Source organism: Haliotis asinina, chromosome 10, assembly GCF_037392515.1.
Source record: "Haliotis asinina isolate JCU_RB_2024 chromosome 10, JCU_Hal_asi_v2, whole genome shotgun sequence".
Lineage (NCBI taxonomy): Eukaryota > Metazoa > Mollusca > Gastropoda > Lepetellida > Haliotidae > Haliotis > Haliotis asinina.
In genome coordinates this window covers 49,974,899-49,989,201 of record NC_090289.1, presented here as the reverse complement: position 1 = coordinate 49,989,201, position 14,303 = coordinate 49,974,899, and the positions used below count along the sequence as shown (strand labels likewise).

General features: G+C 42.7%; 2 protein-coding genes across 2 annotated transcripts in view; both read left to right on the top strand.

The window, feature by feature from the left end:
* Positions 1-644: 644 nt before the first annotated feature.
* LOC137298750 (protein-glucosylgalactosylhydroxylysine glucosidase-like) lies at positions 645-10,154 on the top strand. The gene is made up of 15 exons (XM_067831025.1): positions 645-712; positions 1,075-1,202; positions 1,370-1,497; positions 1,899-2,000; positions 2,397-2,610; positions 3,105-3,943; positions 4,184-4,411; positions 4,727-4,962; positions 5,370-5,673; positions 6,114-6,203; positions 6,670-6,833; positions 7,422-7,554; positions 8,032-8,122; positions 8,495-8,653; positions 10,076-10,154. Exons 1-15 carry the CDS (start codon positions 683-685, stop codon positions 10,152-10,154), a joined length of 2,925 nt encoding a protein of 974 aa, XP_067687126.1. The 5' UTR covers positions 645-682.
* Positions 10,129-14,303, top strand: part of LOC137298522 (uncharacterized) — a 34,464-nt gene continuing 30,289 nt past the window's right edge. The window contains exons 1-5 of the mRNA XM_067830815.1: positions 10,129-10,194; positions 11,214-11,341; positions 11,591-11,698; positions 12,197-12,419; positions 13,105-13,943. Of these exons, the coding sequence (XP_067686916.1) occupies positions 11,257-11,341; positions 11,591-11,698; positions 12,197-12,419; positions 13,105-13,943 (1,255 nt within the window). The 5' untranslated portion in view covers positions 10,129-10,194; positions 11,214-11,256. The remainder of the gene's footprint in view (positions 10,195-11,213; positions 11,342-11,590; positions 11,699-12,196; positions 12,420-13,104; positions 13,944-14,303) is intronic.

Sequence of the window (14,303 nt, the reverse complement as noted above, 5' to 3'; positions counted from 1 at the left end):
CTGTACAGTTCGTGCTTTTACTCTTGAAACTAACAAAATCGTTATCGAACGAACGACATGAAAATAGATTGTGATTGACTATTCTCATCATAGTCTCATTTAGTGCTCATCTGATATGGAGGCATAGAGGCAGATCCAATGGGTTTCCGAGATGGGTGGCGCAACAAGAGTATTTTAAACTCTCTTCTCCTCATTCACAGACATAGCAGTTATAGGCGACTTCAGCTGTTCTGGTCCTAACGACGTCGCTCTACGGTCTTACAGGCATCTCCTCAAGTGTGCCGTGGCCAAGTAAGGGGTTTGCACTAGCGTATTACCTAACAACACACCGTGTGGTATCTGCTTTGATTAATCACGCCATGCCGTGGAACCCTATTCAAAGCGCTCTATGACGACTTGACAAAGTAAATATTAGTTCACGACAGCCCAACATTGTGTCACTCACTCCACGACACTTTCCTTGTTTCTTTTTGTTCATACTGATTGTACAAGCTACATTCACAATTTATGGATGTTCTCATCTTTACAACAGGGAAACTCCTATAATATTTCCATTGGGTGTATTTTTTAAAGCAATTGCATTTTACATGGAACCAGGAACATCGTGTCCCAGAACTTCACCTTACTGGGAGGGAGGCAAACACAGCTTCCTTCAGAGTTCGTCAGTGACCACGACCGTCTCATGTGCAGGATCATGTCGGATAGGCACTGGGTAGGTAGATATAAATATATGGATCACTTTCACCTTGTCTATGTAGATGGAGGCAGGCACTAGGTTGGTAGATATAGATGTAGAGGGAGCCTAGAGAAGACGGTCACCATGCATGCTGAGCTTGATGGAGACAGATATTGAGTATGTTCGGCTTCCGGAAACACCGTGCAAGCTGAGGCTAGATGTGGATGGATACCGTATAGGTTGAGTTAGGTTCCTTGCAACGTTAGCATGGTGATTATAGGGTTATTGTAATCCTTTTGGGTACGGGGTATCACCAGAACGGGTTGGATTAAACACTAGGCGATTGATAGGCTTACGCTCCCTCCAACGCCGTCATAAACCTTGCCTTGAACCATCAGATGGAGTATCAGCGAGGCGGGCCGTACACAGCTCCGAGGTGTAGTGGAGAATGCTTCAGCCCCATCCCTAAACCAGCTAGCCAGTATGAAGATATCAGTAACGACCCGACAGTGTTCCAGACAGACAGGTAAATCTAATGTGCTGTATTCACAATTTAATTTTATTTTACCAACAAAACTTTTGATTTTTTAGATTCGTGAAAAGTTCCTTGTATTATTCAACGTATTTCAGGATATGCTAAGAATAGGATATGCTGTTTGATGATGTTTATGTGATAATGTGACATCTGCTCAGCCTACCAAGGAAAGGCAACTCTGATGAGATAGACTTCCGGTATATGACGTCAGTGAGCAATGGCCACCTCGCTACCCTCGTCTATAGTCCCACTGTATATCTAAATGGACTGTACAATGGACCCACAGGTAAACACACCAGCATCGTCGGGAAGCTTCTGAACTGAATCAAAACAATTCACAAATCATAATACCTTTTGTAGCGACAGCATTTAATTAACCCGGATGACCCAGGACATTTTGTGTAGAGTTGTATCCGTTGGGCACGCCAACAATATTTGATCGAGGGTTAAAATCCTGGTCCACGCCGAATGTGTGTAGGTTTGTCAGCATCAAGACCATCAACATCGTGTATCGTACAGCACTGAAGGCACCGTTTTGGTACATAAAGTAGACAGCGATGCAAACAATTCAGATTTCTATAAAATTCACTGTCGAGACTAAGTGTTTTCAGTAATGTATTGCTATTGAATTGGTGATGTAAACGTTGTGACTGTGATGCGTTCACATGCCTAGTTGTCTTCCTTTAGGATGGAGTCATCGTGCACGAATACCTTCAACTCAGGCTCTCACGGCCAACATCAGCGGGCACCCGGATGCCAAGAGATTGTACGCCCTTGACGTGAAGAGAGGTGGGTCTCATCATCTCAGTGTCTCCTATCAAAAACAGTGTTTAAACAATGAGCTGACCTTTCAAAATTTGGAGAGATGAGGCTGGAGGTGATCGATTGTATGGGGTGGTGTTTCTGGAAAGGATGAGACAAAGAAACTGATGTCGTAGAACACCGTAGCCAAGAATGTAACATTTATGCGACTAGGAACTGTAGACTATATGCTGAAGCCTGAAGCCTGGGTTTGATTCTTCGAGAGGAGACAGCAATTATCAGCCTTTATTTTTCAGCCCGTCTCCTGGCATATCGGCAGAAGGCCTAATGGTACTCTGTTTGTATGGATGAGCCCAGAAAGGTGTTATATGGCATGGATAGTTTTGTACAGATCTGTTTAGGAATTTGTACGTTGTTCATTAGGTGTGTTTGAGGAGACGCTGACGACTCCGACATCGAGGGTGATTCTGAGACTGTACGCCCACCAGTACTACACACGCCTCCTGGTGTCAGAGGTCACGGTCCACAGAATGGGAGATAACTCTGATACTATCACGGTGACGCTAGCCAATCACCCAGGTGAACCAAGCACAGACATCAACTTTCAGCCAGAGGTGGATATTTCAGGAGAATTTCAGTAAGTTCCTTATTCATTGTGTGAATGACTACGTTTGGTTTTACGCCATTTCCAAGCTACGAGAAAGAATTGTATATCGATAAACATACGTCTTATTTGATTTCCTTTGCACCGTATTTTGACACAGGAACTTGGAGAGAAACACTTCGTGATATTGTATGAAATTTAAACACTTCCTTCTTCATTCATCTCAAACTTTCAGAATGTCTGTCGACCCTTGATACTGATACACAACGTATGACCTTTAATATAAGCCTGAAGTGTGGTTCTCAGAATAACCGCATTTGAGGTTTTGGTTTGGAGGGACAGGTTTTACTTTTCGCTGGAAAGACCACTTCCCAGGTTTTACTTTTCCTAAATTTATATGAATATATCAACGTTCAAATGATACATAAGCTGATAAATAGATTTGTTGACAGGCGTCTTTTTCTGAACTGACAACTCGACCCAGTCCGCAAATGAACGAGTTCAACCTAGCTTGTAATTGCTTCCAGAAACTGTCTGTCCGAGTGCCACTACCAAACTGGGGTAACCTTGGTGACCGAAAGTAACACCACAGATCCAAGAAGCGTCCACATCTACAACACAATGGTCCAGGAGAGTGTCGCATTGCCAGCGGCAGTGACCAACAAGACATGGGTCTTCCTCTCCTCTATTGACATGTTTGACGAATACGCAAAGGGCACTTTCAAGAAAGCGTTGGACCTACTGAAAGATGATATAAATGCACTATACACTTCCCACGTGGAGGCTTGGTCAAAACGATGGGCAAGAGGGCACATTGAAATTGATGGGGATACCTACCTATCTAAAAGAATCTATGGCTCGTTCTATTATCTTTTGAGCTTCCTGCCTGCGTTTGACCCGTACATCAAGAACAACCAGTTCTATGGCCTTAGTCCTGGAGGTCTGGCCAACGGTGCCAACTGGACCGATTACCAGGGTCACGTGTTCTGGGACATGGAGACGTGGATGTATCCCACAATGCTCATGTTCCACCCTGAACTTGCCAAAGACATGCTCTCTTACCGTACTTACGCTATGGGTCCTGCGTATGAGAGAGCAGCGGAAGGTGGATATGAAGGACTACGCTTCCCGTGGGAGAGTGCCCTGACTGGCGTTGAACAGACTCCAGATATTTGCGTGCCGTGTCGGGAGAACCAGCTTCACATCACTGGCGATATCGGTCTGGCAGCAAGGCAGTATGTAACAGTCACCAGAGATGTTGATTGGTTGCAGAGGGAGAAAGGTTTCCAAATGTTGCGAGATATGGCCAACTTTTGGGTAACCCGTCCGACGTATGATAAAGAGAGGGACACCTACAGCATCAACGGTTGGTTGGCTTCTATTGCGGTTGATATCTCCTTTCTCAGCAGACATTCCTGCTGTAGTGAACAGCATTATTAGCGTAAAGAAACCACCCTTCTTCTCTGCAAGAAATATTCGTCTTACAATTCATGACAGCTTGGTATTTGGAGTATGCATTTGAAGGATTTACTTGTTAGTAAGAGAAGCCTACTTTATTTGGTTTATTACTAAGTCTTGTACTGGTCTTATGATTTCACTTCTTCAGGAGTTATGCCGCCTGATGAGCATGCTCAGAGCATCAACAACTCCGCCTATACTAATGTTGGTGCTAAGCTCAGCGTGTATTTTGCACGCTATGCTGCCTGCCTCGCCGGAGAGAATGCAACAGGAGTGGTACCTGATTCCTGGGTAGACGTCATTGATCGTCTGTTTGTACCTTTCAATGAAGAGAAACAATACCACCCAGAGTTTGAGGGATTTGAAGACTGGACAGGTATGAAGTTTCACATACCTGTCAAGTTTGTCATAACAGAATCGGAATCGGAATCGGGTCGTCAGGTGTCTTCTTTGACACATACCATCGTATCGCAATTGCGTAGATCGATGCTCATTATGTTGATCATGACTTGTCTTGTCCAGATTTAATTATTTGCGGATCACCGTCATATAGCTTCGAGCAGAGCAGTGTTTCATTTACATCTTATCATTTAAAACTCTTCTTACTGGATCTGTACATATTTATGAATCCGTTTATTACGACTGTACGCTAATTGGGTGCCAGGGAATGATGCTCCTGCTGATGTTACAGATGAGAGGGGCGTGAAGCAGGCTGACACCATTCTGTTAGGCTACCCTCAGATGTGGCCTATGACCTCTGAGGTCAGACGCAATGACCTTGTAACCTATGAAAAGGTCACGAACCCCTTGGGACCCGCAATGACCTGGGGAATGTTTGCTATTGGCTGGCTGGAGCTAGGGGATGAACACACGGCCCATGAACTCTTCCATAGAAGCTATTCTCCATATGTGAGGGAACCGTTCAAGGTGAGACTGAATTAATGTTGTATTCTTATTTTCAAAACTACTACAGTTTACTACTACTACTACTACTACTACTACTACTACTACTACTACTACTACTACTACTACTACTACTACTACTACTACTACTACTACCCCTGAAACAAGTAGTAGTAGTAGTAGTAGTAGTCTGACTGGAACTGAAGGCCGTATGAGAATGAATGAGTAAGAAGGAAAATGAGCTGGTTAAGTTTTACAATCCGTCTATAGTAGGGATGTGTAGTTGATGTGTTATTAGAAAACACCCATTGATCTTAACGCCGCACATACCTTGGAGTGACAACCCACACTTAATTATTCTTAATTATTTGCCACTATAGTTCATTATGTGTTGTATGAAAATGCTTTACCTAAATTCATTATTTCAACAGATCTGGACAGAGGCCAGGTCAGGTATCGGAGCAGTGAACTTCATCACCGGTATGGGGGGCTTCCTCCAAGCACTGTTCTTCGGCTACGGTGGCACCAGAATCTTCACAGAGCACATGGAGTTTGATCCTCGGGTTCCCCCCGGAAACAAGGCCCTCAAGTTCATCGGGACGAACTACCTCGGCAACTCGCTGGATATCGAGATCTATACCAAGAAAGTGATTGTAATAACCAGAGAAGCATCAACAGAGTATCCCTTAATCTTGAGGGTTACTGGTACAGGCGCTGAACATTGGCTACGGCAAGGTCAGTCGGGCAGGTGGACGTAATACATGATTGTCATCACTGTGTTTCATTGTTCGCTTGATCAGTTCGGTGGATGGTGATAACATAGAGGTGATGCAATGACTGTCAGTAGTGAAGCATACTCAGATGGGCGTTTAGTAGGACAAACGATGCAGGTTTTTAACAAGAAGAGGTCTAATATCGTACTGATTAATGTGAAGTTCTGTCCCTAAACACTCATTTATTCAAATTCTCAACTTTTTATGCAAACATGAATTTAAAATGCAAATTTTAATACGAAAATGAGGGTATTTGCCCATTGTCATTAGCATTATATCATGGCACCAGAAAAAAAATTCTTCACACATAGCACAGTATACACATAGCACCTGGGAATCGAACCTTGTTTTTCGATCAAGCATTATTTTCTCAGGATTACCCATCTCCCTGTTTCATTTCAGGTAAGGAGATTGTGATCGGCCGGGTCCCATTCTCCATCAGAACACACAAGGTCACAGACTGCCTTCTACCTAAGGATGAAGTACTTAGAGGTGAGTGTTCCAAAGTACTTAGGCTGCATACACCAAATTGTGTTTCTCAGCCACATTTTTGGCGAGGGCGTAGGGCATGAACATTTTTTTATAGATAAAAAAGTCAGGAGGAGGAACACATTTGTATATTTTTTCTCTCAGAAATACAGCTTGGGAAGTTTGTCACCTGTTTATGCGTTGTCCATTCAGTCACACTCGTTCTTACAGACACTTATTGTTATAGTGGACAAATGGATGATCGGCACTCGACCAAGTCAAAAATATGGTTTTAAATGGCAATAAAAAAAATGTTACGAGCACACAAAAAGTGACGCGCCGATGCACGAGAAACATTTCACTTTTTTAAATAACCTTACAGGCCTAAAGACCATATGATATGTCATTTATATTCCCTCTACACAAAACCAGGTATACTTATCTTACCAATATATGCAAAACAAGAGCATGTGATCATTCCGACCACCAGGAAAAAACTGTCCGCACATCATTGCTCGGTCCGCATGGAAAGCGGACAATGAGTATGCGACGCAGCCGACGTCGGCAGCAGCAGACTACGTTGTCGTAGACCACACGGCATGGGGGATGTGTACAGACCTTGCAACATGTACCCGTGCTATAAAACACATACAGGTAACTTTTTATGCATGCATGTGATTAAGTCTCAGTGATTCAACGTGAATGTTTCCATATATTAATGTCATGTAAATTTTGAGAACTTTCTGTATATATTTGTTAGTACAGATAGTATTCAGGCAAATTCAGCCGTATTTTTTATATTATTTTTACTGGGGAATTTAATGTGTACTAAATATGTGGAAGTATTATTATTTTAAAGAACACTTTTGCGAATGCTAACATTCGTTTAAGGTAGGTGATAAATGTAGTTGTTGAGAGTTCAACGATGACTTAACGCGGGGACAATGGCGTAAGCACTAACTATTGGCCTTTCCGAATACATAATCTAGTGCATAATTTAGGCATGAAGAAGAAGGAAATATCGTTGTGAAAAGCGGACCAGAAAGGTCCTCTGTAGCTCGTGTCCTCGAAATAGCCGACTGATATAGGTATTATATACCAGTTGGTTAATGGAGTGTTGTCGGAGTAGTGGTTGTTTGCTGTCCATGTTTTAAGTCCCTGGTTTGCGTGATCAAGGCATTTACCACAGCCATTATAAACTTGTTTACTTCCCTTTAACCGCTATATTTGCGCTCGGTCCAGGACTGGCATCAGAAGATCGGGTACCCAGACATTGCCTACAATTTCCTGATTGGCGAGGATGGCCGTCTTTACGAAGGAAGAGGCTGGGATGTTGTTCCCGGGAATGCCACTGACCGTAGTCAGGAATCTCTAAGTGAGTCGCTTTTCTGGGGTTAGCTTGTAAAGACACAACAAATGAAACAGAACAGAGATTTAATAGAAAACATATACATACTGCTGCAGACCCCTCAATATTCTTTAAAATTAAAACATCTGCTCTTCCTATGTTTAATCACCTCTCATTTTATTGCTAAAATACGAAACATGCGTGGATAAAACACATGATATTTGCAATGTAAACATTATATATATATATTATATAGCATTCTTTTTTCATACAGACCATGCGGTCTTTGCAAACAGAAGGTAAACCATACTCACAACTTGACACGATAACGAAGAGATGCATACATGTGTGTACATACTGGTCGATAAAGATGTTGATTTTCTATCTTTGGACAAGGAAAGCGAACATTTGATAATCGTAATTGAAGCCAGTGCTACATAAAGTGTTCATCTAATGTACATATTGGAAGGAGTTATGACGCTGTACTGTTGACCATTCCCCTAGGTATCGGGCTGGTGGGAGTGTTCAGGTGTAAACCGGCAAACGTGAGGATACAAGAAACACTACAGAGACTGATCAAGTGTGGTGTGGAACTGTGAGTGTCAAATCATTATTTTGTAGGATCAGATCCTCTGTGCTCTTGAATGCGTCGCCGAATATAATATGGAATATACAGTATGCCAGAGAACGGCCTTAGTTCTCTATCTAGCCTTATTAATACTCTTCCCAAGGGTTTTAAAATATTTTCACTAATAACTTCTACTAACATATCTATACAAATAGTTTGAAAAGCAACATTATTTACTCGCAAAAACGTCATATTTTACGGCCGTACCTGTCTGATATGGACTAGTGCCTTTTTGCGTTGTCACAAACCTGTCTACGGCATGCCATATATTTTACAAAACCCGCCATTACCCAATGCTGTAACGTTTCATATCAACTTACACCTGTCTGTGTATCACAGTGGTAAGATCAACACTGACTACCACCTGGTGGGCGGGACGGGGGTGGAAGGAGACATGCCGACTGTGCCTCTCGCTGTCCACTGTCAGCTCCGGACCTGGAAGCACTGGGTGAGATATATCCTGGAAGCACTGGGTGAGATATTTATTGGAAGGACTAGGTGAGATGTACAGCATATATATTGGAAGCGCTGATGAGATATGCAGTGGAAGCACTGGGTGAGATATATCATGGAAGCACTGAGTGAGATACATCATGGAAGCACTGGATGAGATATATGTTGGAAGCCCTTGGTGAGATATGTAGTGGAAGAACTAGGTGTGATATATTGTGGAAGTACTGGGTGAAATACTAGTATATCCTGGACAAAAATAGGTAGAGATATTTGTAAATTTTGAAATTATAAATAATGATGTATTTTTTCATTGACATACTGATGAAATATCAGTCATAAAATCCCAATATCTTAACTTATTTTGACCAGTATATATTGGAAGCACTGGGTGAGATATATACTGGAAACACTGTGTGAAATGTATCCTGGAAGCGCTAGGGGAGATATATATTGGAAACACTGGGTGAAATATAAACTGGAAGCACCAGGTGAGATATATATTGGAGATGTAATGTGAGCGCTGGTTTAGATGTATGGTTGGGGAGCTGGTTGAGATATATACTAGAAGCAATAGGTGAGATATAAATTATATTGGAAGCACTATTTGAGATATAGTGGAAGCACTGGTTATGCAATATGTTACTTGAATAGGTGGATCAAAAAAGACGAAATTTAAAACGAATGTGACTTAAGATGATCACTTGGCTGCATGGCCACTAAAAGTGAGAATAGATATCCTCAATACGCTGAGGTTTCTTCACTACCATTTTCTTAAGCCCCACACGCTAATTCACGTACACCCGAACTGTGTCCGGATGAATATCCTCCACGTGAACCATGAACCAGTATCATGTTTATGAGCCCACACCATAGAGACAGACATAACATCCTGCATACAGCTTATACGTGTTTCCTTGGTGTTAGCTCTGTTACTGAAATGTTCCTGAACATGTGGAAATGTACGGCACCTTGTGATAGTTTGAGCTCGTGTTGTGACATACGAGTGTGCGACAGTTCTCTACATAAGTGCGTGACAGAGCGACGTAAGGAACCACTACAGGTACTCTCAGAGGTTCTGCCAAACAGGCATAGGTGGTGTCTGTGTATAACTCACATAATTGGGCATAGTACTCATGCACTGGCCAAGAGAGCTACCGAGGTCGTGAAAGCAGATGGTTGCGTGTTTCAATAACTGATTCTTACCCCAAGATATTAATATTGGTATCTCACTTACCCTTAGGGTATTTGGAGAACAAACTCAAAAAATAATAAAATAATTTCGCCATTGCGTGTTGCATTCGTGTTGCATTAGAGCACGGGCAAGGTCTTGTATTAAGTCCAGGTGATGAGAAGGCAAGTGATGGTCAGTACAATTGTGGTATTGCAGTACAAGTACTTTTGTAGTGGAAACAGCAGCAACACCACTTGTTGCATTGTCGTACATCTCCACTTCCCTTGCTTTTCTAGTGGAGTGACGATTCGTCGTGGCACCACAGTTGTGACATGCCTTGTGATGATGCCACGCCCACCCTTCCCGGAGGGGTGAAGGACACCAGCACGTCACCCACAGTCTTCACTAGTGACAGGTCTGATATTACAATAGCTTCTCATTTCATTTTACATAACCACTCTATTTTTGTATATGTTAGCACCAAGTATAATTATAACAGGATATTTATTTAGTGCACATATTCATGCAACTATTGCTTGCTCAAGGCAGTGGACATTGTTTCCCTCGGTCATGTCAGTCTCAGCGTCACATCGCATTATCAATCTCAGCTGAAACACCTCTTGCTGAAACTGGGCGCTCCAAGTATAATTGTGGCTGTCTCATCCTAACGAAGAACCCATTCACAGCTGGGTAGACTGGAACAGATAGTCACAGTACTTCGTCCAAGTTTACTGCACGTTGTTGTACCCGCAACTAGGTGTATGCATGTATTCATGTGGCCACCATCTGGTCATATACCAACGAATTCATGTTTTTTTTTTAAGTGCACAGGGTTGTGTACTGCACACTAGGGGATGTGACAACACGAAATAGGTCTGCACACAAAGTTGACTCCAAGGTTTTTACACCCGGTAACAGGTGGGCTTGGTCCCGACACATCAACCTCGCTGGATCACTAGCCTGGCGCTTTTAGCCATCTCGCCCCATTATATATAAGTCGTACGGTCTAGACGGCTTGTCCAAATTTAAGATGTTCCATTTCACATTTCTATATTTCTTTTGTTATGCTACTGAGGTCGGCAGTATTAGGCTCCCGAATATAGTTTCTCCCCTGGCCATGCACAGGAATACATTTGGGTAACTGTTCCAAGATAATAGACTGTCTTCGTCAGAGACATTGTTTATTCTACAACACATTACAGGGATTCGAAACTTCCAACAGACGTTTATTGTTTTTGCACGAGAAACACGTTCAGAATTCTATTTACCGTACTTTTCTTTTGGAATCACAAAGAGACACATTATCTGTCTGTGAGGTATATCCGATGTATATTTTACTTTAATGATTAAATCACAAACTGACACGGAAAGGACGGCTTATACAAATGATTGCTGGCCTGATAATCAGTGACCAGAAGAAACTGCCTGTTCCAGACTACCGACTCGTGGTGACACGGGGGAGACCGACTTCCGGTTCATGCCGTCTGTGGGTAACGGGCACCTGGCCACGGTGGCACTCAGCCCCACCGTCTACGTCAACGGGTTGTACAACGGACCAACTGGTAATACCATAACACGTTAAAGTATCATACTTCAATATCAGCAGCATTAAGATAAACAAGAAATTGTTTGCAACTGTTTCGATCATTTTTAATCATACTGATTGATCCACTTTTGAAAAATATATAAAAAATTAAGACAGATTTGCCTGACACGATGTTAATAAAACTATTTCTACTCCTACATGGAATAATTCCTGATAGCGGTATATGTGTAAGTATAGCTGTAATATTGTGTTTACGTTCTGGCAGGATGGTCACACCGCGCCCGCATCCCTTCCCTCAATTCTCTACATCTGACGGTGTCGGGGGTGGGCGAGACTGACACCACGAGGACATTCTCTCTGGACGTCAGGCGAGGTGAGTTTGCACAGGACATCACTGGCTACGTAGATACACTTTCTGGCAGATAATCGAGAGTGGTTATTTTCTTCTTCACATTTTCCTGAATGTATTGAAAGTGATGCATCTGAAGCACGTCTGAGGTGTTTACCACAATCAGAGTTCTTTAGTTCGTTACTTTTCCCCAGAATTGACGATTTAAAGAACAACATCGGCTAGAAATATCGCCTTAGCGTAAACGTAGCAGGCGGCTATCTTTCAGTAACAATCGGCTGAATCGGGTTCTTGTGCACAGTTGTGTCCCTTTACTTGCGTCTGGGTCGCCGTTTCTGTTTGTAGTCACATTTCTATTCCATTATGAATCTTGGCCTTCCGGTGCAATGGCTTTTTGGTTGAAACTATCTTCGCCCTGTGTCATTTTGGAGGAAAACCCGGTACAAAATAAATAATGTCTGAAAACGCTGTGTAAGTGAACTAGCTACGTTTCACTCACATGAAGCTGTTGTTTGTTGGCAGCTGTTTTCACTGAGACTATCGACACTCCTATGTTGAGCATTGAGCATAGAGTATATGCTCATCAGTACTACGTCCGACTGCTAATCACAGAGGTCATCGTCACGAGAAAAGCTGTTGCGGAGGGCCAAGACGTCATCATTAACGTCAAGAACAGCTTCCAGAACAACTTCACCAGTGAGGATATTCAGTTTGAACCCAAGGTGAACCTTGGAAGAGAGGACTTGTAAGTACTGACATAGCAACACGTGTCTATGAAGTCATCAAAGTGTGTGACATTTGTGAATTTGGTGGACGATGAAAATGCCGGGAAAAATGTATGCACTTGAAAACTGGAAACTTTAAAAACATTACGAAAGCATCCTGTATCAACATATCAGTACTGAATAATCATTTCATGCACGTGCCATTTCTACCCACCACCTGTGTGAATACGTATTGCCATATAAAGAGTAGTCAGCTGTATGTTAAAATATGGGAAGTACTAAAGTCTAGTAGAATTAGAATTTACTGAGAAAGCGTAAAAGAAAATATATGTTACCACCCCGCTGTTTAAGGAAGACAAGCGACGTTACCGTTATTAAATATCCCGCGGATTAGGTTTCTTTGTTTTATTCAACCTCCCATGCTAACGGATTTCATCGAAAGGTGGGGTAAAGCCAAGCATTGTAATTTTTCATGATTTCTTTTCACGCAATACTGACATACCGTGATATGAAAAAGGATCAGAAACCGGTTTCACAGTCAAGCTACTTCACACACCTGTTCATTTCAAAGATGCTCTTTCCTAACAGTATGTTTCTGGGAATAAATCCAAAATTATTCCGTATAACTAGCCTTAACGTCAGCATGTACCGCTGAAGGACTACTCATATGGTGTAAATAAGATGTAGAATGTGACTTCCATACAGATGTCCTCGGTGGAACTGTTGGAGGACAAAGGGGACGACCCTGATACCAGAACGCGAGGGCACTCCTCTACAGGATATCTACATTGCGTGGTATGAGATCCCCGACACTCTGACGCTCCATACAGGTTCGAACACAGACCGATGGATCTACATGACCGCCATTGACCAGACTATTGACAGAAGCAACATGAACTTTGAAGCTGGTAGACGGGACTTCCTATCAGACAACAATCTGGTTTTCCAGCGCCATGTTGATGCATGGACGGCGAAGTGGAATAATGGACATATAGAAATCAAGGACAATCTCCAGCTGGCTAAGCTGGTACATGGAAGCTTCTATTACATCATGAGTTCTCTCCCTTCAGAGAAGACATACCTACCAACCAATCAGTTCTATGGCCTCAGTCCTGGAGGTCTGGCCAACGGTGCAAATTGGACCGACTACCAAGGGCACGTGTTCTGGGACATGGAGACGTGGATGTATCCTCCCATTCTGATGTTTCATCCTGGTCTGGCCAAAGCGATGTTGTCCTACAGGATCTATGCCATGCCGCCATCATATGAACGAGCAGCGTCTGGGGGCTATGGAGGTTTACGGTACCCCTGGGAGGGGGCGTCCTCTGGGGCCGAGGTCACGCCAGATATATGTGTTCCCTGCCGTGAAAACCAACAACATATCACAGGAGACATTGCGTTTGCTGCCCGCCAGTATTTGTCAGCCACGAGAGACATGCAGTGGTTGAAACACGAGAAAGGGTATGAGTTTATCAGAGATATGGGCAAGTTCTGGGTCACGCGACCTGCCTGGAATGAAGACAAACAAGCTTTTGAAATAAATGGTGAGAATTGTATGTCATTATGTATTCTTAATAGTTGTAGTTAGTTCGTTTTGTTTACGTGAACGAGTTCCTGGCTGGTTGGTTTTACTGGTGTGTGATTGAAAGGGTTAGTGGATGTTTGAAGTGGTGACTGAGCCTCTGACCCTTGAGATGGCTAATTCAAAGTCCGAAGTACCCACTTCGAGAAGCGAAATCATGTTTGCAGTATGGCGAATGACTTCTCTAAGCACAAGACTACCCAACTTTGACAAAGGTTCATTTATAAATCATAAATCGTTACATAACTTTATTATGATATTTTCCGTTTCCATACTAACCGTATCCAAAATAATAGGTGCTGAACTAGTATACCTGATGTTA

Bases quoted from the DNA above. Each gene is read 5' to 3' on its own strand.
- LOC137298750 (XM_067831025.1), top strand. From the start codon at position 683: ATGTGCAGGATCATGTCGGATAGGCACTGG. The intron at 6,204-6,669 runs GTGAGTGTTCCA...TCCGACCACCAG, and splicing joins TAAGGATGAAGTACTTAGAG to GAAAAAACTGTCCGCACATC. The intron at 8,123-8,494 runs GTGAGTGTCAAA...TGTGTATCACAG, and splicing joins ATCAAGTGTGGTGTGGAACT to TGGTAAGATCAACACTGACT.